This window comes from Dichomitus squalens (assembly GCF_000275845.1).
Source record: "Dichomitus squalens LYAD-421 SS1 unplaced genomic scaffold DICSQscaffold_95, whole genome shotgun sequence".
In the NCBI taxonomy this organism is placed as follows: domain Eukaryota; kingdom Fungi; phylum Basidiomycota; class Agaricomycetes; order Polyporales; family Polyporaceae; genus Dichomitus; species Dichomitus squalens.
The window spans coordinates 16040-38484 of NW_006766977.1; the positions used below are offsets into that span (position 1 = coordinate 16040).

At 53.9% G+C, this 22445-nt stretch overlaps 7 protein-coding genes across 7 annotated transcripts; 5 read left to right on the plus strand and 2 right to left on the minus strand.

Annotated features, from left to right (window-relative positions):
* Positions 1-1863: 1863 nt before the first annotated feature.
* Positions 1864-2298, plus strand: DICSQDRAFT_175363 (uncharacterized protein; the record flags this gene model as incomplete). Its single annotated transcript, XM_007371257.1, has 1 exon — positions 1864-2298. One exon carries the CDS (start codon positions 1864-1866, stop codon positions 2296-2298), a length of 435 nt encoding a protein of 144 aa, XP_007371319.1.
* A 39-nt stretch (positions 2299-2337) lies between these two features.
* On the plus strand, positions 2338-3290 carry DICSQDRAFT_175364 (uncharacterized protein; the record flags this gene model as incomplete). Its single annotated transcript, XM_007371258.1, has 2 exons — positions 2338-3213; positions 3276-3290. The coding sequence occupies 2 exons, from the start codon at positions 2338-2340 to the stop codon at positions 3288-3290; spliced, it is 891 nt and encodes a 296-aa protein (XP_007371320.1).
* Positions 3291-7291: 4001 nt separating this feature from the next.
* Positions 7292-8631, minus strand: DICSQDRAFT_158099 (uncharacterized protein; the record flags this gene model as incomplete). The annotated part of the gene is made up of 3 exons (XM_007371259.1): positions 8157-8631; positions 7694-8000; positions 7292-7638 (listed from the first exon to the last, which is right to left on the minus strand). Exons 1-3 carry the CDS (start codon positions 8607-8609, stop codon positions 7292-7294), a joined length of 1107 nt encoding a protein of 368 aa, XP_007371321.1. The 5' UTR covers positions 8610-8631.
* A 185-nt stretch (positions 8632-8816) lies between these two features.
* On the plus strand, positions 8817-10529 carry DICSQDRAFT_184084 (WD40 repeat-like protein; the record flags this gene model as incomplete). Its single annotated transcript, XM_007371260.1, has 3 exons — positions 8817-9579; positions 9630-10147; positions 10196-10529. The coding sequence occupies exons 1-3, from the start codon at positions 8845-8847 to the stop codon at positions 10527-10529; spliced, it is 1587 nt and encodes a 528-aa protein (XP_007371322.1). The 5' UTR covers positions 8817-8844.
* A 125-nt stretch (positions 10530-10654) lies between these two features.
* Positions 10655-11614, minus strand: DICSQDRAFT_150676 (transport protein particle component; the record flags this gene model as incomplete). The annotated part of the gene is made up of 5 exons (XM_007371261.1): positions 10655-10689; positions 10754-10847; positions 10906-10998; positions 11048-11165; positions 11217-11614. 5 exons carry the CDS (start codon positions 11612-11614, stop codon positions 10655-10657), a joined length of 738 nt encoding a protein of 245 aa, XP_007371323.1.
* A 188-nt stretch (positions 11615-11802) lies between these two features.
* DICSQDRAFT_141637 (uncharacterized protein) lies at positions 11803-19870 on the plus strand. The gene is made up of 18 exons (XM_007371262.1): positions 11803-12177; positions 12229-13217; positions 13267-14130; positions 14184-17181; positions 17234-17360; positions 17415-17749; positions 17807-17964; positions 18015-18132; positions 18190-18238; positions 18296-18456; positions 18517-18669; positions 18717-18866; positions 18922-19101; positions 19163-19333; positions 19391-19438; positions 19488-19525; positions 19577-19649; positions 19697-19870. Exons 1-6 carry the CDS (start codon positions 11822-11824, stop codon positions 17550-17552), a joined length of 5472 nt encoding a protein of 1823 aa, XP_007371324.1. The 5' UTR covers positions 11803-11821; the 3' UTR covers positions 17553-17749; positions 17807-17964; positions 18015-18132; positions 18190-18238; positions 18296-18456; positions 18517-18669; positions 18717-18866; positions 18922-19101; positions 19163-19333; positions 19391-19438; positions 19488-19525; positions 19577-19649; positions 19697-19870.
* A 198-nt stretch (positions 19871-20068) lies between these two features.
* Positions 20069-22345, plus strand: DICSQDRAFT_113670 (phosphoglycerate mutase-like protein; the record flags this gene model as incomplete). Its single annotated transcript, XM_007371263.1, has 7 exons — positions 20069-20799; positions 20847-20899; positions 20951-21342; positions 21401-21471; positions 21525-21742; positions 21801-21926; positions 21984-22345. 7 exons carry the CDS (start codon positions 20069-20071, stop codon positions 22235-22237), a joined length of 1845 nt encoding a protein of 614 aa, XP_007371325.1. The 3' UTR covers positions 22238-22345.
* Between the last annotated feature and the right edge of the window lie 100 nt (positions 22346-22445).

The following is a 22445-nucleotide window of genomic DNA, read 5'->3' on the forward strand; positions in this document are numbered from 1 at the left end:
GCTTCATTCGGAGCGTGATGGGTTTTGTGGGGGTCTCAGGGGTAGTTCAGTGGTCTCCGGAGGTTCGAACGCACCTGAGGCTCGTCGTTCTAGACAATTTGTGAAGAGCGAGATGGTGGTATCAAGCGGGATACGAGATCCTCCGGCGGCAGATTCAGTTCGGGGAGGGCCACCTGGGCTAGGGATACGACTCGGGACGCGGGTTGTTGAGCGACTGGGCTGTCTAGTCCCTGGTAGGCTGATGGACGCGAGTACAGCTGCTCGTAGCGGCCGTCCTGACTCAGTTGTCGTTGAGAGGGGAGTCACTAAGCGAACCTGGATGAGCGCACCTTGTTCCGCCTCAGGTCGTATGTGGTGTGGGAATTGGGACCAGTCGGTACCGCTGTCGACCCCGTTGTCCAACCGGTGAGGGCAGGGTTGGCTCGGGCAGATGTGCCACTGCTGATAGTTGTGGTTGTAGTGCTGGTCTTCTACGGCGACAAGATAAAAGCCATGGAAAAACGGGCTACAATCCAGGATGGAAAGGTGGGGGAGACAGTGATAAACGGAGTGTTAAACGTGGGAGGGCGCTGGTGCCTGTGAGGTAGTTTCGACCTAATGTTACGACTGACTGTCGAGCGAGTAAGTGGAGACGAGCGAGGCAGGCAGGAGCGCCAATGAGCTCTGATCGCAGTGAGACTGGAGCAGAGCTCAACAGGCAGGACTGGAGACAAGTTGTGTATTGAGCGAAGTATCTACAGAGCAAAATACACAATGGCTTACCTGGAGACAAGAGGTCGAAACTAGAGTCTCCAGGTAGCAAGGGATCCAGCTATATACAGGGAATGAACAATGGGCGCTAGAGAACAATAGCGTCACCATGGGTATGGAGTACAAGGGATGTAGGACAACAGCGGTCATGGGGACAAAGGGAGCTATTGTCCGTGTGTGGACAAAGGGAAAACATAGCGAGTAGTGAACAATAAGGAAACGTATGAGGCAGTGGTCCGAATCGAAAAGGAAATGTAGCACCGTAGGGGCGGTTCGTGACAATCATAGCTATGAACATTCTCTTGCTCAAATCACCACAAAACACAACATTAGGCTTCTCCAAGATGAACTTCGCCTTTGTCACCCTGGATGTCTTCACTCACCAGAAGTTCACTGGCAACCAGCTCGCCATTGTTCTGGTCCCAGTGGCTACTCGTAGTCTTCTGACCGAGGAGCAGAGACAGAAGATTGCGATAGAGTTCAATTACTCCGAAACCGTCTTTCTGCACGAAAATCCCCCTCGCTCAAAAACCTTAGACTGCAACCACCACCATGCACAGCATTGGTGCCTGCGGCGTGCCCCCCCTCAAGTGGGGGCCCAAGGGGCGGGGTGTATCACCCTTGCTGAGATGTCGTCTGCGACCTGGCCACCAGGCGGAGGAAGGACCTTGAGATTTTAGGTCGACGTAGGGGAGATGAGGACCCCCCGCGAGGCAAGAGGCCACATACACGCAACCCGCAGAGACGGTCCTATAGGGAGAGAAGGCCTCCTGTCACACTAGTCGTAGCAGAAGTGTTATAACTCATGTTGAATCATGACTGTTGCTAACATTTGACATCGAGGAGACACTTGAACAACTGTAGGGATACGCCGACGCTGCGCCCAGAGGGGCGGAGACGAAATTAAGCGCCAGCGAGCGAAGCCCTCCCCTCAACCCCGGCGAAAGACTGGAGTTGCCATCGATAACTGATGACCGAGCACAGGTAAACTCTCACCCTGATCCTGCCCCGTATGAGGAAAGAGGTGATGTCGGTCCCTATGATGTCGTAGGGCGGGCAGATTACATGTCAGTGTATAAGAAGCAGTGACAGACTTTGATCTTAGTAACAACAATGGTCTCACCCCCGTCTCCCTCGTCAACCCCACAGACTCCCAGCACGCTAGCGGAGGTCATTGGCAAACGCCCTCATCATACAACAACGGAAGGCCTGCGTAAGAAGGGTCCAGGAGACAACGCAAGCCCAACTGAGCAGCCCGAGACTACACAGCCCCGGCTGATTCCTGAGAGCGGAACACATACAGTCAACACTGTCGCTACCAGTGAGCCCCGTCCCACCTGCACCATGCCGTCAAGAGCGCCGCAAGGCACGGTCAATGTACTGCCGCTCCTCAAGTTCGACCCCACTGATTTTGCAGGCCTCCCCACTGTGCAGGGTGAAAACCCGCACATCCAGCAGACACGCAGGGGTCCCACCCCCACCCTCCTGAAACAAACAACTCGCATCTACACGGATGTCGAGTTCCCCCATGCCTATATCCCCGCATGAATGCTCTAGGCCAGCGTCACCTACAAACAACTCGAATACATGGACAAACCGGAACAGGCCGGACGCATCCTGGCCATCGTCCCCCACAGTGGGGGCCAGAGGTTCCTCCTCGAACGCAAGTCCTTCACAGAGGACATCGCAACTTTCTTGTGCTCGCTGCGCTTCAGAGAAGAAGGCTCCACCTCCGACATCGGCCTGAAGGTCTTTACACCGGTAGCGGCGCATGGCCTCGACCGCGCCAAAAAGTTCTCCCCTCCCTGGACATACTTGCTGGAGATTCCCCAGGGCGACACGCTCCTGCGCCAGTTCCTCCTATGGCAGGAGGTCTTTGTGATCCATACCACCCTGTTGTTCTCAGTTCACGACCTTAGGGAGCCGTCCCCTCTGTGGACGGTCCTAGTTCTCACAGGGACGCCCGGGGCGGTCGCTGACAACCCTGATGCCATTAAAGAAATCCTGGCGGACATCAAGAGCGCTGCCTGGGCTGACGGCCAGTTCTGTAACTTCGTAGTGGACTGTGTCGAAAAAAACTGGGGCCACACTGGGGACTATGCCTCATGCGTCAAAGCTGCGACAGACACTCTGGACTTGACCTTAAGTCGTGGCAAAAGCCACAGATCGGAACAGCTCATCGGGTGCTACGTTCTCCTAGCAAAGCCGATCTCGCCCGATCGTGAGGAACTCAAAACTTTCAGTAAATTCCTGGCGGTGCCCGGTGTCTACTGGAGGGGCCCCTACGCCCTCGAAGTCAACAAAGTGAAGGTTGAGTGCAAGATGTGCAGAGATGTCACTCACTGTCTGGACGACTGCCCCCTCCCGAGCACGCCGAGTTGGCAGGGCACCCCCCCCCCCACGACGCTAGGGGGCGCTGGGGTGGCAACCTCGACAGTGTCCGCCCCCACGCTGGCGGAACAGGTGAATAACATCTGGCGGGACACTCCGCGACGTGGTACAAACTCAGGCAGACGCCGCAACAGGGGCGGAGGCCCTAGACGGGGAGGAGGTTCCACACTGAGCTGTAACTGACTCACGGGGTGACCATAGTCAGAGTCCATTGTATGATATGTTACGCTGAAGTACTAACACAAGTCTATCCAGACTTATCACGCGGACTTTATCCAAGTACGCGGTGTAGCATACGGGGGAGAGAGTATCGCACAAGTCTCTAGATTGAGGGATATAGGGATACAAGAGGTAACGAAGAGGAGAACAGAAGTGGGGAGCCTCTACCGACTACGGGCCTCCTTATATACTATGGGGTACCGACCGTATTAGGAAGGGAAAGGTAACCGACCAAAGTGGGGAGGTATGAGGAGACTGTAAAGGAACACGTCTGGTCGAGGCTGGGCCCGGTATAGTACACGACCTAGGTCAGGGTCCTGTGATATAACCGAAAGGGGATAGAGGCGGGACAGGGTCCTGAGTCTAGGTCAGGGTCCGGTAATGTAACTGAAAAGGGAAGGGGGCGCGACCAGGGTCAGCGTCTGGATCAGGGTAAAGTAATGTAACCGAAAAGGGAAAGGGTCAGGGTCAGACTCAGGGTCCGGTCATATAGACGAAAGGGGAAATATTAAGGGAGAGGGCCGGGACTAGGAACGCAGTTGTCAGGGGGCGGAATGGGGGGTGGTAGTGTACAGGCGGACGACAGGGGAACGGGAGGGTAAACATAGGTCGCCGGGAACAGGAAGGGGGGTGGAATGTACACGAGGACGACGAGAAGGAGTAGTCCAATAGAAAAAGATAGGGGGTGGGGCGTACCAACGGTAACATGATACACCGTTTGTAGAGAGCACATTTCGAAATGGCACACAGTTGATCGCAATTTTGACGTTGTCGATGGTATTGGAGGACTCCCTCGCAGTGAGGAGAACATTGCGAACAACGTGGCCTTGCTCCCAGGAGGCAAGGCGGCGGGCGACAGGCTGAATTTACTGACGGGTAATCTCGGACAGGTAAGCTCCGACCGCGCCAAGCAAGTATCCGATTGCTGCTCTTCGTTCGTGCTGTCTCCTGGCTGGGCACAAGAACGGGAGGAGCATCACCAATAAACTAACCTGGCATAGATTTTTGTAGGCCTAGCAAGTCACATAATGGCCCTATTTTGCAACGATCACAACACACAATGAAACCCGGCAGCTACAGCAGCAACCACGGCTCCTCCCTACGGCACCTGGCACCACCCCTGCCTCTGGCGGGAGTGCGATGACTTCGCTCACTGGAGTTGTGTCAGCCGGAGCCGCACGGCAATGCACCAAGGATGGCGAGCGTCATACGGATGGCGGATCAAGTCCTGGCAGAGATAGGGAGGGCGATGTACTGCAAGCCGAGATAGGCAGGTGCACGCCCGATGACCCTCTGGGACAGAGCGAGGCCAGAGAACCTCACGTGAATGAACCGGCAGGGAGATGCCGTAACACCTCAGATATCAATGGTGTACCCCCGTCAGACGGCGGGTCCAGCTCTCAGCAGAGGACTGAAGAGCGGGGTCGATCCCCATCCCCACTGAGTGTGGGCCCACGAGCGAAGAGGCGAAGGGCTGAAGCTCTCTCCTGGAAGACAGCGATCCAAGTTGCCTCCTTGAATATGGATGGCTATGGATTGTCTGTCCCCGACGCCCCCAATAATAAGTGGGGGAAAATATATAGATTAATGAAAGCCAATCATATGAATATACAAGATACATGTACAAGTTCAGAGTGTTTGTCTTCTCCATATTTCATAGATACTCTACCCTGTAACTCTAACTTATGCAGAAATCTTCAGAAGTGCTGCTATGTGACAAAATGCTGGTAACTTATAACTTAAACTCTTCGCTGAATAGGTTCTTTACCCCCTACTTGTGCTTGTCAATTATATAAGTATAATATCTACTATACTTCCATGCTACTCAAAAAACTCAATTCATTACCATTGGTATGTCTCTCCTATCTTTTTGTTCTATGCCTCCTGCTCTTCATTACCCACTTATACACTAGCTACCCCCACTATCCTTGACAACTCATATGCATCCTTCATTCTCCTCAGTCATCCACCTATACACTATCCTCCCCTTTTAGTCTCCTGACAACTGTCGAGCCCTGGCCCAGGTCATGTACTATACTTTTTCCTTTGTCGTCTACATGGCTCACTTTTAACCCAGACCCTGCATCCTATCTCACCTCTTTTCTCTTTTGATCATACAACCTAACTGTTACAGTTTTCTCGTGCCACGTGACCTGGGGGTCATGTGTACTGGGACAGACGCTCACCTTGACCGCGGACAACTCGTATCAGAAAGTGGAGGGGCCAGGATCAAACCTCAGGCCTCATGAGGGCTGGGAGCACCCATCACCACTCACTGGCAGGTGACTGGTGTGTCAGCGGGAGCGCTTACTCATTGGAAGGAGTCCAGACTCAGCACAACTCAGGTATTAGTCGCAAGGTCACTATGAGGCAGGTCAGAGGGGGGGGAACATGAGGCGGAGAACTCTGACCAAATGATGGTCAATAGGTACCTGGTCTGTGCACCATTGTATTAGTATATATAGTATCTAAGGCAGGTAAACTCAGACTTGATCTTCTCATCGATCTCCCATCTCCTCTGTAGGTAGCTAGCAGCTCTACCTTCCACTGCCCCTTCTAGTCTAGAGAATCCATATCTTTGCATCATCCCTTGCTGTGTCACCTGGAGTTGCTTCGCCCCTCAGCACCAACCCCATTACCAGTAAGCTTGTCTTTGTTTATCTGGTGGCACAGCTCGTTGGCTGTGAGACTAACATAGACCTTGTTTTGTCTCTATTCCCTTTTAGCTATATAATAGGACTCTGGGCTTGATCATGTACTATACTTGTCTGTTCTCTTTCCTCAGTTCAAGAGTCCAGCCTCATCTGGACCTGTCTCTCCTAAGCCTCCTTATATCTCACTACTTTGGATAGTTCTCCTACCTTCTTTAGTTGGTCACTTTCCTATAGTATATAAGGAGGCCTGTAGTCAGTAGACGTCCCCCAGTTCTGTGTTCCTCTTAGTTACTCTCCTGTATTTCTAGATTTCTAATCTAGGAACTTGCACAATACTTCTTCCTCTGTGTGCTACACCACGTACTTTGTTAAGTTTGTGTGATAAGTCTGAATAGACCTGTGTTAGTACTTCAGTGTAACACAATTGATGCTAGACCAAATAGACTTTATTTATACTATGAAGCAAATCTGAGCTTGATCTCATTCTAAAAACTCATGTTACAACTGACTGTCGAGCGAGTAAGTAGAGACGAGCGAGGCAGGCAGGAGCGCCGACGAGCTCTGATCGCAGTGAGACTGGAGCAGAGCTCAACAGGCAGGACTGGAGACAAGGTGTGTATTGAGCGAAGTATCTAAAGAGCGAAATACACGATGGCTTATCTGGAGACAAGAGGTCAAAACTAGAGTCTCCAGGTAGCAAGGGCTCCGACTATATACGAGGAACGAACAATGGGCGCTAAGGGGACAATGGTGTTGCCATGGGCACCAAGTATAAGGGCGTAGGACAATAGCAAGGGGGAAACAAGGGGGGGCTATTGTCCGTGTGCAAACAAGGGAACACCACGCTGAATAGAGAACAATGGGTGAACGTACAAGGCAGTGATCAGAATGGAATGGGAAATGTAGCCCCGTGGGGGCGGTTTGTGACAACTCACATGCTCAAATCTAACACTCTATCTCATTTTCAACATCTTAAGCTGACAGCCAATGATTATAATGCAGTTTGATGACTCTAGCCAATCACAATTGTGCTATCTCTGAAACTGATCAAGTTGATTTTACTGCTTTCACTGTAGTCAAAATAGGTGGAGTCCTACTTGTGAAGCCTGCACTGAAGTTTTGGATTTTTATGATGGTCTCATGTTCTATTTGAAGTTCTGGTAATATTCCCCTTTAAAACAAACTATGGTGTGACATGGTCCATTCAACTCCATTGCTACCATAATTCAAAGCTTATGAGATACTTAGAATGATTCAATACACTGGAACTCCTGCGACTATAAAGATAATACACCATGTTGCAGATGGTCCTGCCACCTACTTCCTAAACCATCCTGACCACCATCAATGTCACTCTTATCTGCTCTACGCTGCACCACAACACTTGGAACCAGAGAATAGGCCCTGAGGCGGCTGCTCTGTATGAGCCACGAAAACGCTTGATCGAGGGCGCGAGAATATGCGAAGGGTGGGTGAAGCAGATGGAGAAGAAGGCGAATAGCACCGGTGTGGCTGAGAGCGTATGCATGGGTGCATTTGGGGGCGAAGGAAGGGTGAACCGTGGTCTCCACAAAGTTGGACGACCCCACGGCTGGGTAACGTGATTCGTTAGACCAGCAGTGACCTGTGATACCCACACAATGAGTGTATGCACTAACGGAAGACAAGGTACCACTTGCCCAAGAATACGATGTCCCAATCGCTCGGTAATTGCGGCCAAAGAACTTCCAGTCTTCGCCCTACATCGCGCTCCATGTCGACGTCATCCTCAAGGAACAGCGCAGGACCTCCAGAGCGGTCGACTTCACCAGCAAAACGGAAGATCGCCGTAAGATGGGAATACCAGCAAGCAAGCTTCGGTGGGGTGAGCAGCATATAGGCCGGTAGAGAAGGTTTGAAGTCAACGCCGTCGCTGTGGTTCGTGACCGCGCAGGTGAGAGGCGTAGGGGAAGACGATGTAGGTTGAATTGATAAAGGTGCGCGAGACTGGGGGGGTATAGACAATGGTGCGATTGGAACGCGGGCGTATCCTCCAGAGGGAGATATAGGGTCTTCGTTGGCAGAGAATGGAGCATCGCAAGGAGTAGAAAGCACAGACAGTTCCATCCTGTTCAGCAGGCCAGCAACAGAAATTTCAGAGACCAGAGTATCGAAGTCCGGAGGCCATTCAAAGAGATGGTGAGGGTTTTGTCGCCGTAAAAACCGTACACAACCACCTATTTTCGCCACAAGCGTATCGTCGGGTGAGATAGCATCGACGTATGTCCAATGAAGTGCAAGGGATTGACGTAGTTGCTCCATGGCGGCACGACGGTCGAGACGGGCGGGACGGGAGATGACGAAGATCCGAGAGAACGTTTCGAGCGTACTGGAGTGGCTGTTTCCCAGCGGTCGTACGGACAGATGCTCTCCCGAGCGCAGGTCCTCGTAGTGGCTAGAGCTGCCTGACGGGGCGAAGAGGCGGAGGCGTCGAGACAGGGAGCCGGGCGTGCGAAGGGCGAAGAAGACGTAAGCCGCAAATGCACTGGAGCAGAGTACAAAGACGGCCAAGAGAGGTATCAGACTTAGCTGTCGGAAGGGATGACCTATGCGCATGAGGCCAGAGGGTCCAAGACAGCGGCGACGACTTGAAGGTGAACGGAAGAGGTGTTGGGCGCCTCGGGCGCCATCGTTGTCTGGGGCGCGGTACGGGTACCAAATCAGGAAGCAGGCAAATTCGGGGCGCGAAAGCGCGTCGAGCGGACGCCATCATTATTCTCGAGTACCAAGTACTGTCCCTGCAACTTCCTCTCGACCGACTCTGCCAGCCCAGAACCAATTGCCCCCAGCCATGGGCAAGCACGCTCGGAAGAAACAGAAGATATCCGATCAAGTAGAGGTCCAACCCCTCGGAGCATTGGCTGCCTTCGAGGACCCAGGGGCGAAAGACGAAGAAGAGCTTCGACTTGAGAGCTTCCTCTTCGGTTCAGCTGATGAATATGCCGCCCCAGTACACGACGACCAACCAGGCTTCACCGACGACGTCTTCGTCGACGATGGTCTTCATGCGGACCCAACGCACGGCACTGGCCAAAAACAATCTGTCTGGACCGACCCTGACGACCCCGCTCTCGAAGTCTCTCTCGCCAGCGACAAACGACGACGGAAACTGCGCGATGCCCTCGCAGAAGACACTGTTGACGGCCACGAATACGAGTGTCGCCTTCGACGACAGTTTGAGAAGACTAACCCCACGCCGGACTGGGCGACGAAAGCTCGCAAACGACTTCATACCACCGTTGCAGGCAAACGGAGGCAGGTATCGATAGGCTCCGAGCCAGAGGAGGATAGTGAACAGGAAGGCTTGGGTCCGGGTTTGGATTCTTTGCTTTCGGGTACGGGATCTGTTGTTGCTGGACGTCATGCCCGCGTCCTTCCACAAGGCATTCTTGCAATCGAACGACTGCGAGACGCGAATCTCTCTGCCAAAGCTGAAGGAGAAATCAACGTCGTGCAATTCCATCCCTCTCCTCAAGTACCGGTTCTTCTTACTACAAGTTCAGATCGGCGGCTACGCCTCTTCAATGTACGTGATCCTCATACTTGTGCCGGAGTCCATTCTCAGAGCGTGCGCAGGTGGATGGTCATACGAATCCCCACCTCCAAACCTTACACATTCCCGCACTTCCTCTCAACAATGCTACCTTCCATCCCGGTGGTACCTCCGTTCTCCTCACCGGACCGCGGCCCTTCTATTATACATACGACCTGCAGACCGGCACCACCCAGCGTTCGCCCCGTGGGCTGTGGGGCACTACATTCACCAACACCAACCAAGCTGCCCAAGATGGGAGCATGGAGGTGTGTGCATTCGATAAAACAGGCTCCGTTCTGGCAGTGGCGGGTCGGAGAGGACATGTGCACCTCGTCGACTGGCGCACTGGAGGTGGGCAGGTCGTGGGTAGCGTCAAGATGAATGCGGGTGCCAAGTCACTCTGGTGGTCTGGCGAGGAGCTGTTGACCCTAAGCGAGGATTCGGAGGTATATGTGTGGGATGTCGGCCAGCGGAAGTGTGTCCGGCGATGGAAAGACGATGGCGGCTACGGCAGCCAGCTACTGGGTGGTGATCGGACGGGCCAATATCTTGCCATCGGGTGAGTGCAAACGTTACGCAGGATATCCATTGGCTCAATGTTGCGCAGCTCCAAGGTTGGCTTCGTCAACGTCTATGGTTCGGATGCAGCCCAAGGCAGCATAGACCGACCCAAGGCGCTCAAAAGCCTCGGCAACCTCACGACGACAATCACCTCATTACGATTTAACCATGACTCCCAACTGCTTGCCATCGCGAGTAACGTGAAGAAAGACCAACTGCGTATGGTGTGTGCCGCTTTGATAATTGTTGTCAACAAATATACCAATGCTCTCCTCCTGGAATCAGATACATTTGCCTTCCCTAACCGCGTTCTCCAATTGGCCAACATCCAGCACCCCGCTAGGCCATGTGACGAGTGTGGATTTTTCGGCGAGGAGTGAATATGTCGCAGTCGGCAACAGCCGTGGGCGCGTACTGTTGTATCATTTACGGGATTTCAGCGCGACTTAAGTCGTCCCAATGTCACGAGTGTCACATCGGGACATGTGCAGGCACCATAGACAGTTTATGAGCCTTTGGGCAGTTTCACTTGGAAAGTACCTACGGTAGGACAGGATCAATCATGACATCTCAATCGTTTTCAATTGTTGAAGGGGCAGCTTACATTGTGGCAACACCGTTACTTCAGGCACTACCGTGGCCTGGTAGCCGAGTCTGCCAAGGGCACCGCGAATGATCCCAGCAGGCATGGCGACATACTATAGCGTTGTCAGATTACCCTGGTAGTTGCGGGTGGTGTCTGTAGATGAGACGTACAACTCTGGCTCGTTTGAGCGACTCTGCCCGCCCCTCCCAGCCGGATATCCGAGTCAGGGGCTTGAAGGAGTTATCTTGCAGGACATACACTCCCTTTCCTGGGTTCAGACGTGACACAATAGATCCACAGTGGTGAACGTACTCGATGATTCGTTCTCAAGTTATCGACCTGTTTCTCCCAACAGGCATTCCACAAGTCTTTGCAGATGAACTTAATTGCATCCAAGGTGTCTGAGAATAGTCCGCGTTCATGACAGAGGCTAATGTGACTTCTAAGAGAGAGGGAGAGCAAAGTGAGCGGGAGGACTTACCGCTCAGCCATGTTTGCTCCGACATGCATACCGATGGCTTCTAGGCGGGCTCGGAGCTCTTCGTCATCTTCACAATTGCCATCCTTGGATACGGGATGGAGAGATGCATCGCTGCCGATAGAATCTCGTAGCTGGCTTTTCTTGAGAGTAGGAGGAGCAGGGGCACTTGGCGGCATTAGACCAGCGTCGACCAACTCCTTCTCCACTTTCTTGACGCGAGCAGTGGCTACTGCAGAAGAGGCCCTGAGAGTGTTGACCATCTCGATCACGAAGTAATCCATGGCAGCACCGTCTATGTAGCGGGGAGGTGGATCTGCGACTGCAGCAAGGGAGGGCACTGACGACGTCGATGAGCTTGGGCGGTTCGCAGGGGTTTGGAATGAGTTCCTCGAGGCCATAGCTAGGGTTCGTATGTGTGCAAGGAGCGCGAAGGGAGGTTAGAGCTCAGGCGGTTGAGTAGTTATTCGAAAGGCTACATATCTGTGTAAGGCGATGACGCGCGGCGGGCAGCGCGCGGTAGATTTAGATGCGGGTTCGGATATGGGATCAGGCTCGCTCAGTCATCGTCCCAGTCGCGTCTTGGCCTCAGGCCGTCGTGTGCCACGATGAGCAGCCTCACCTCCTTCTTCCCTTCAAGGCTTTTGGGCTCCATGCATTCCAATCCGCGCGACCGGCAGACAGATCCTCTCTCTCGGCTTCGCTTCACCCTCGAGACCATGCCTGGCTCGAGGAAGTACAACTTCACTGCAGCCACACGAGCAGAAATCCTCGCCGAACTCTACGATGCTTTCTGGGGATCCTATGCTCATCTTTTCCTTCCCAACTCAAACTCCTCTCTCCCCCTCCATGCCACCCTCAGTGAAGTCCAGGCCAGTGTTGGTCAACCCAAGGAGACTCAGGTTGTCCCGGGCAGGCAGTGTGGTCACATCTTCAAGAAAGGAGAGAGTTGCTTTCGTTGCAAGTGAGTATATGGTCCTAGCTGCACGAGATTGTCTGCTGACAGTCGCCTTAGGGACTGTGCACTTGACGATAGCTGCGTTCTCTGCTCGCGATGCTTCAACGCTACCGACCACACAGACCACAACGTGAGCTTCTTCATCGCTCAACAGCCTGGTGGTTGCTGTGACTGTGGAGATGTTGAAGCATGGCGCCAACCCATCGATTGTCCCTATCATCCTCCCGCTCCCGAGACCGTCGAATACATCGCTTCATTCGAGTCTCGGACTCTACTCAACACACCTCGCGCTCATCCGAAGACCCTAACCGGTCAAGACATCCCTCCAGTCAAGAACTATCCACACAGAGCGTTTGTTCCCCCAGAGCTAAAGGAAAGCATCTGTCGCACGATGGGCTACGCCGTCGACTTTGTTCTTGATACCCTGGACTCCTCCCCTGACGAGACAATTGTCCCTGTCAGCGAGACTGACCTTCGCCTACAACCCACTGGCGACCCTCTCATGCACGATCTATTCGCCGTTGTCATATGGAACGACGACAAGCATTCTTTCGACGAAGTCATTGAACTCCTCCACGATATTACCAACCGTTCTCGTGAGGAAGCTGCCCAAGTCGCTGACCGCATAGACGAACATGGCCGTGACATCATCGAAATGTCCACCAACAGTGCTCGTCTGCTGGAGATTGCTCAGGCCGTTGCTCAGATTGATATAGGTGTCACCGTACGACGAGCCTTCGACACGTTCCGCGAGCAGGTGTCGGCTGTCATCATAGAGTGGCTCTTAGATCTCACTCGTAGTCGACTCAGCTCTGATACACTTATTCTCCGGGAACTCCTCGCGATGGAACTGCTCTCCCCACGACGGAACTCTTCGCTACTTTCCGCCCAGGATCCCAACCGCGTGCTTCCGGATATCCATGAGCCTACCAGGCTTGACTGGCTCTTCCTCTACCACGCTCGCCTATGGAAGAAGCCTCGCTTGAATCTCAAAGAGATCTACGCGTCTCTGTTGACCGTGAGCCACGAACACAAACTAGCAACCGGTGAGTGCTATCATCTCGACGATGACATTCTCCAACCTATTGTTCGTAGCGTCTCATTTCGCCAGTGTCTACCATCGAATCATCGATGCGTACCTCCTTAGCGATCGCGAAGCCGAGACCTCCATCAAGTACTTCGCGCTCCAACTGTTTACTGTCGCTTCTGTCGCCCTGTACATTGTGCGGCACCACAACATCGTCTCGCGTCTTCTCGCTATCATCTCTGCGTTCTTCACCAACCAAATTCAAGACAAGCGTATCATATTCCCACCCAATCCCGAGGCGGAAATTGACGTCGACACCTTTCCGTTCAAATCCAAACGCTTCATGCCCGTCTTCAGTGACTTGCGCTATCTATGTCACAACGAACCCGTCCAACAGTTGATCGCTCACAATCACGAGTTCATTAGCCAATTCGCGAAGACTTGCCAGATCTTCATGTGCATCAATCCGAACAAACGTGCGGCCTCGAGTCACGTCGAATACGAAACCGATGCGTGGATCAGCGTTTTCAACGTGACGCTTTCCCTCTCCCGAGTCATCAAGGTGTATGGAGAGGCATACTCGAAAGCGACCGTCGGAGAACTCGTCGCCGCCATCAACACGGTCATGCACCATATCCTGATGTGTATCACTGTTGTCGACGAGCGGCGCGATCTCGCGCGTTTCCCACCCGTCGAGTTCCACGAAGTGGTCTATGGGGAAACCACGTACAAGATCATCGACTTCGATGTCATGGACGGCTCCATCAGCTTCCACCATTCGTTGCAATGGCTTCTCGCGGAGCTCTTCAAGCATGTCGACATCTTGGATGAATCTTCGCTTAAGACAGTGGGCCTACGTAGCCTCAGGGACGTCTGCCTAAACAAGGCGAGCGAGGAGGCCATGCTCACAATCATTGATTACCCGCTCCGAGGTGCGTACTCTCAGCCTTTTCATGATCAAGGCACTTATTGATGGTGCCTTCAGTACTCGCCATGATTGCCCAAATCCGGACGGGTCTCTGGGTTCGCAACGGCTTCGCTATCCGAGGACAACTCCTACACTACCGGGACTTCATGCTACGGGAACTATGCTATGACCAGGATCTCTTCATCCTCCAGACTGCTCTCGTTGTGCTCGATCCCAACGCCGTCATTGTCAGCATGCTTGACCGCTTCCAGCTCCTCGGTTATTTCTCAGGGGCTACCCTCCACCCTTCCTATGACGCTTCCCACTTGTCCGGCATGGTCGAGGAGTTCCTCTATGTCTTGGTGACTGTTCTCACTGAGAGCGCCAGCGCGACGAAGATGCCACTGCCCATCGCAGTACGGCGGGAGATTGTACACGCCCTTGCTGTGGGACCTTGCACATTCACCGATCTCGTGAAGCGCGTCGCAGAGCGGATGGTTGACGACGTCTGCTTCGAGCGCGTGCTGAAGGAGGTAGCAAACTTCAGGCCACCAGAATCAACGGCGGACTTGGGGACATACGAGTTGAAGGATGAAGCATTCGATGAGGTTAACCCCTTCTTCTATCATTATACTCGAAACAAGCGTGAAGAGGTCGAAGTCGTGCTTCGCAATCGGCTACGGAAGAAGCTTGGCGTTCATGACCCCGTCGTGGTACCCAAACCACTGAATATCACCAAGGGCCCATTCGTCGTCCTACCCTCTATCTTCGAGTCCGAGGTTCTTGTCCAGATCTTCTTCTACGGCATCTATAACGTTGTGACTCTCACCGACGCCACAGGAGCCGCACCACCATCCGCCGAAGCTATCCTTGATCAAATTCTGCATCTTACGATGGTCGCCTGCGTGGAACGGCCCCAGATCTTCAGCGGCCTCGCAGTATACAAGACGTACGAGGAGGGCAAGACGCTGTTGGAGGTGCTCTGTACCTTTGAGTATCACGAGAAGTATCCAACATACAAGGCTCGCGTGCAGTGGCTTGTTGATCAGATTGCCAGGCACCAACCGAGTCTGGTTCAAGCGCATCGTCGAGTCCCTGACGAGTCAAAGGCAGACGCGGAGGATCCTAAGGAAGCGAAGAAAAGAGCTGCAAAGGCTAGACAAGAGGCGATTATGCGGCAAATGAAGGCTCAGCAGGCCAGTTTCGCCGTGAATTTCGAGGATATCGATGATGAGGAAGACGATGAGCTAATCGACACCCCCGAGACACCCGTCTCCTACGGGACCTGCATCGTGTGCCAGGAGGAGCTCAACAACTCGAAGTCCTTCGGCTCGCTTGGTTTCATCCAGCCTAGCAGGCAGCTCCGTCGTCACCCTGACGGTCTCCAGTCGTACACGAACGAGGCTCTTAACTGTCCGGAGTCACTCGACAGAGCGGCGACGACCACCTCCGATATGTCGTTCCCTCCGTCGAGCTCTGATATCAAAGCGGTGAAACATATCCACGGGACAAACTTCGACGCTTTCCCCTCTTCTTCCACTCGTTTCGGCCTCCATGCGTCTATCTGTAGTCATATGATGCACCTCGATTGCTTCACTGTTTATAGTGGATCTATCCGTCAACGTCACCGGAATCAGGCGACGCGGAATCATCCCGAGAGCATTCCTCGCAAGGAGTACATCTGCCCGCTTTGCAAAAGTTTGGGTAACGTTATCCTCCCCGTCGTCGCGCCCAAGACCCCTGAAGTGAACACCGTCCCTTTCCCGGACTGGATTCGAGCCGCAAGTATCAGCATCTTGAAGTCGAAGCCAGATCCCGTTCTCGAATCCTTGCAATTCCGCACAGGCACGGGCGAATTCGTGTTTTGGACTGCGCAAGACTCTGCGTACCAGTCCCACCTACGGGTCATCGATAGACCTGATAACACGGAGCTGCACAAGATGGTCGACACCGTCATGGTGGTAGCGAAAAACGTCTCGCAGCAGTCCAGGCACCTGCGGGAGCGCGCCGAACCCGAGCCAGGTGAAAGGGGCGCGGGGATGTACCTTCCTGAGGAGCTCGTCGGGTATACAGTATCTGCGTTGGAGGTCGCCCTACGCGGTCAAGGCACTGTCGGCAAAACGGTTGCCGATAGCGTCACCGACTCCCAGTACCGTATGGTTCGCGGTCTTCTGACTTGCCTCACCAAGCTAGTCGCGCTGAATTTCAAAGGTCGGCCGGATGAAGGGCGAGAGGCTGTCCGCCAGGCGATCATCAAGCGGTTGCTGCCGGAGTGGAGTCGAACGTCCTTTACATCCTTCTCACACCCCCTGCTTCTTCGAGATCCTTTCACTATCCTGATCGAGACGGCCGCCGTCGCACCCGAGATGCTCAAACACGCACTGGTCCTCACTTACTACGCGTATCTCGCTCGTGCGGTTGTTGGCCTCGTCTATGTCCTCAACAAGAGCAGAAGCGGTCAGACTACGGTGGTCGACACGCGGAAGTACGAAGACATTTTTGGCGACACTCGGATGTTCTTCATGTCCGTGGTCCGCCACTCTCCTATATTTGAGCAAGCAGCCGATGGGGTCTTCCTTTCTTTTGGAGAGGCACGCATAGAACAGCTGCTCTACAGTTTCACGCTTCCCTTCCTACGTCGCGCCTTGATCCTTTGTCGCGCTGCCCTGCCAAACGCCTTCGTCGCGCCCTCGGATTTAGATCCGTCCGCATGCGAATACCGCCGACTGCTCAGTATCATGGAGATCCCGTCTCTTGCTGACCTCCCGAAGCACGACACGCTCCAGAATGCCCTCTCTGGGTGGTGCGCACATTATGGTCACTCACAAGCAGCCTCGCAACTGAACTGTGGCGTCATGCTTGAGTACCCCCTCATTTATCGTCTGGCGCGACTTCCACTCGTCCTTGACCATCTATACCTTGACCAAGACAAGACGATGGTCTGTTCACGGTGCAGGACCGTCCCCCTCGACGCTGCGATATGCCTCTTCTGCGGCACGACATGTTGCTTCCAGAGCCACTGTTGCATGGACCTCGACAACCAGTATCGTGGGGAATGCAACATGCACACACGGGAGTGAGTTTGATCCAGTAGGCATCTCATCTTCATATGCCTGACCACGTTGTAGGTGCTCTGGGCCCATTGGGCTCTACTTCCTTGTCAAGCGATGCTCTTTGCTGTACCTATATGCCAACAACGGCGCGTTCGGCCAGTCGCCTTACCTCGACGTGCACGGAGAGGTGGACGTGTCGATGAGGTATGATCATGGTTTTATCCGAATTCCGGTATTTACTGATAGCAATACTTCCAGACGAGGACGGCGCCAATACCTGCATCATGCGCGTTGGGAAGATGTGCACAAGATTTGGCTGAACCACGGCGTTCCGACATTGATTGCACGACGGCTCGAAGGCACGGTTGACAACGGTGGTTGGGAGACGCTCTAATGATTCATGGAACCATGGACTATACGCATCACCTCATTACGGATTAGAAAGCAATAACGCGATGTATCCTAGTATCCAATGTAACCATAATCTCGGTGTCGAAGGAAGTGGATTGTGCCTCAGATCAATGCTTGCAGCCTCGCGATACTCCACTCCGGCCCCAAGACGTAGAGAATGTCAGCGACGCTCGGACCGGTCTGGATGGAATGAGCCATGAATATAGAGAATTCACTCAACGGAGCAGATGTCCATACCTTCATAGCAGTCAGGGCATGCCGAAGGATGGTCATGTATTCCTTCTGCTTCAGGGACGACTTTGCGTTCTCGTCATGGAGCATTTCTGCGAGCACAGGAACATCCCAGCTGGCCGACACGCCACGCAGCCGAGATAGTAAGCTATGAATCACTACGTCTGCAAGCGATGTTAGCTACAGCGCTGACGACATGGTTGATAGCACCCACCATAATGGTCGTCTGAGAGCGTTTGGCGCATTTTTTGTGCCTCGGCAGACGAGTACTCGGGCTCGCGGAAGAAGAACGGGGCCAGAGACGGTAGATCGCTCAGTTTCGTGGTTCGGCCCTGCACAAATGTCAGCAGTCTCGAGCTCAGTGCAAGATAGCAAGCAACGGGACTTACCTGCAGGGCGAAGATGACGCGTTCTAGGTGAGACGTTGCACTATGTGGACTAGAACCGAGAGTGCCGTGAGAGGATGCTTGATTTGTCGGAGTGTTGCATACTGACCTGTCTGGATATGCCTCTTTGACGTATGGTTTTGCACGCTCAGCCAGTGATTGAAGACCACCAGGGCTTGACATGAGCTGCATGAGGTGGTGCTTGTTGATGAACTCCAATTTGACGGGATCCAGCACCGAGCGTCGGTGGGTCACGACCGAGAAGTCAAACTGCAGAAGAACGACCAACGTCAACGACGGCAAGGGAGGCCTCCATATGGGCGAGCTCACGTTCCGGATCATCTCTTCCATCGACATGATCGTGGTGCTATCGGGTGCTTGTTTGGACGATGGCGATGGCGACGAGCTCGATGCGTCGTGTTGCACACCCCAACCCGCCAGTGCGAGCCAGTTGAGAACGGCATTGGGTTCCCAGCCACGTCGCTGAGACAAGTGAGCGGAGTCTTAGAGGACGGCTGATTGCAACATACTGCATATTCCAGAACCTGTACATCGCCCTTCCTCTTCGACATCTTGGTTCCATCCGGATTCAAGAGAATCGGGAGATGAGCGAACTGCGGTGAGGGCAGACCCAATGCAGCATACAAGTCAAGATGTAGTGGCAGAGAGGGGAGCCATTCCTGTTTTCAACGGCGTCATCATGGCATCTTCGGTTAAGCTAGGAATGGAGCGCACCTCGCCACGGACGACGTGGGTGATGCCCATCTCATAGTCATCGACCACCGATGCTAAGTGATATGTTGGGAACAGATCCGACTTGAGCAACACGGGGTCGGTCGGTAACGACGCATGAGCGTCTTTGAGATTTCTGAAGACTAGGTCAAAACCGGGTGGCCGGACGGGGAGCCTACCATCCTAGAGTGAGTGTTTAAGTGACTCAAGTAGGGAACGAATACGGGATGAAATGGACGCTCACGTTTAACCTCACGATGGACTTTTCTCCGGCACGAACTCTCCTTGCAGCTTCCTCCTCGGTGAGGTGTAGACAGGTCTTGTCATAAGTGGAGTTTGAGCCAGTACGAGCAAGCTTTTCGCGAGTAGCTGCTAGCTTGTCCGGAGAACAGAAGCAGCGATATGCGTGACCGGACTAGACACAACCAAGTCAGCTATATTATATCATAACGGCGACGTGAAAGGCGCGTACATCGAGTAGCTTGTTTGCATACGAGTGGTATAGGTCGAGACGCTCTGACTAGGTGTGATGATGAGACGCGGTTAAGAGATGGATGGTATCGCCATACCTGATAGTACGGCGCATGTGGACCACCCTTACTGGGCCCTGAGGAGGGTCATTCTTGGAGTCGGGGCCAGGAGAGGGAGTATCACTGACCGTAGTCGTAGTCAAGACCCGCCCAGTCCAACGCGTTGCGGATACCGTCAACCGCACCGGGAACAGCGCGCGACTGCCATGGTTTGAGCGCAGGTCAGATTCGACAGATTGTAGACTGACCCTGTCAGTGTCCTCTATTCTCAATATCCACTTGCCACCGGTCTTCCTGGCGTAGAGATAGTTATAGAGCGCTGTCCGTAGACCGCCGAGATGGAGTGCGCCGGTTGGAGACGGCGCGAAGCGTAACAAGGGCGCCATGAGAGTCGTATGTCGACAATGATGCTGTTCGCAAGCAGCGATAGACTATGTTGACCGGAGAGTGTGTGTGCACTGCAAGACGCACTGAGTCTGTGAGTGCGCTGTTTCGCGCGGCTCCGCGGGCCGACAGTGCGCGAGCCGAGGCGCTCGGGCTCAGAGGACTTGGACGACATAAGTACTTACTTATGCGAGGTTTACGCTCCTACGACTCTGTACACGGCCTCTGCGACGGCCATGTCGGAATCGTACAAGGAACAGCTGGACCCAGAGTCTCAAGCCCTGCTCTCTGACCATCACCACGATGGCCCCGCTGTCCCTCCGACCCGGCCCTCCTACCGCACCTTCCGGACTCGCCACCTCGTACTAGCCTACGCTGCTGGTATCCTCTCCGCGGTCCTCGTCGAGCTCCTGCTCTGCTCTCACTATACCATTCCTTTCCTTCAATCCTCACAGTCCCGCCCTTCAGTCGAAGCAGACTTCGCCTCCCCCGACGCGGGCTCCACCGAAGTTCACCACTTCCCGCCCACCTCCCCAACCAACGTCTTTCCCTCTCTCTTCCCAACAGATGTCGGCCACGCCGGTCCTACGCCCACAGGAGCGGAAGCAGGCCTTGTTGCTACCGCGCCCTCTTATCCTCTTCACACCGGCGCCCCTCATCTCGTCTCTCCTCTGACTCTCACCAAGAATGCATCCAAACAGGACGCCAGCCCTTCCTTCGACATCTTCAAGCATTGGGGTAACCTATCTCCATGGTTCAGCGTAGAGCGAGGCTCCTTCGGCGTCGACTCGGGCCCTGAAGCTCCCGATACCTGTCGCGTCACTGGTCTTCACTTGCTTCACCGACATGGCGCTCGCTACCCAACAGAGTGGGCCTCATACGGCGGCCCTGCCAACCTCTCCGGACGTCTTCACAACGCTGCCGCAGGGTGGAATGCGTCCGGTCAGCTCGAATTCATGAACGAATGGTGAGCAACCTGACGCCCTCTTTGCGGCAGCTATTCACCGACTACAGGACGTACAAGCTCGGAGAGGAGATCTTGACTCCTTTCGGTCGTCAGCAACTCTGTACGTTCAGCCCCATATTAGCTCATCTGACTTGGCCTGACGTGTCTCCAGTCGACCTAGGTGTATCCATTCGTATGAAGTACGGCTTCCTACTCAAGAATTTCACCGAGTCGAACACAATCCCCGTCTTCCGTACCGAATCTCAGGACCGCATGTTGTCTTCTGCTCTTAACTTCGCCTTGGGCTTCTTCGGTTACCCGTTCGACGGTCAGTACCAGCAGAGCATCACCATCGAGGACAACGGCTTCAATAACACCCTCGCTCCCTACAAGACCTGCCCGAACGCCGGTGACCGCTCCAAGTCTGACCGTGGCGTCGAGTATGTCAAGACATGGACGGCTATATATCTCAAGGATGCTCTCGACCGCCTTTCTCCTCAGCTGCATGGGTACGACCTGACCATTGAGGATGTATTTACACTACAGCAGATGTGCGCGTACGAGGTATGCCTGCGAAGCGGTTGCCCTTGTTCGCCGAATGCTCACCGCTCATTCCGCACAGACTGTCGCCATCGGTTACTCCAAGTTCTGTGAGTTGTTCACGGAGGAGGAGTGGAAGGGTTTCAACTACGCGTACGTTCTATCGAAGATTCCCCCTCACATCGAACTCACCCACCAGTCTGCAGCATGGATCTCTTCTTTTGGTACGGTTCGGCATTCGGCTCGCCTGTCGCTCGAGTTCAGGGTATCGGATACGTCCAGGAGCTCGTCTCGCGTCTTACCCATACCCCGATCCCTGTACACAACTCCTCTACAAACGCGACACTTGACGACAATCCGGCCACGTTCCCTCTCGGGCAGAGCCTCTATGTAGACGCCACCCACGAGGTCGTCGTTCTTAATGGTAGGAATCCCCAGATACGCTCGAACTGTTTTCGTAGTATCCTGATTGGCGCATATAGTCATAACCGCTTTGAATCTGTCCAACTTTGCTGAGGGAGGACCTCTTCCTGCGGACCACATACCCGAGCACCGCAACTTCAAATCATCGCATCTTGCGCCTTTCGCGACCAACATCCAGTTCCAGCGTATGTTCACTCCCCTCATCCCCCCTTCCTGCACATCGTCTAATGCTCTCTCAACAGTGCTCTCCTGCGAGTCGCATGCCGACCCGCAAATCCGCGTCATCGTCAATGACGGCGTGGTTCCGTTGACGGGCATCCGCGGCTGTCCAGAGGACAAAGACGGCAAATGCCCTATACCCACCTTCGTGGACGCTCAGCGGGAGATCATCGCGAAGACGGACTGGAATTGGGCATGTCATGGGGACTGGCATGTCCCTCCTGGTCCCGCATGGAACACCACTACGGGCGACGCACCGGAGCCGGGAACGGTTTAAGTTCGCCATCGGTCGTGTGTTCTTTTTCTCGCGGTCGTAGTCATGGCTGTGTTTGTAGATATACACTACAGAACTGAGCTCTATTGGATACATGATTGAGAAAATGCCAATGCCTCAGGCTGGAGATGACAGTGAAGGAAATCCTTCTCCACGCCTCGCTATGTGTTAGGCAAGTCATAGTCAGGAAGGTCGAATTCATGGCATGTAG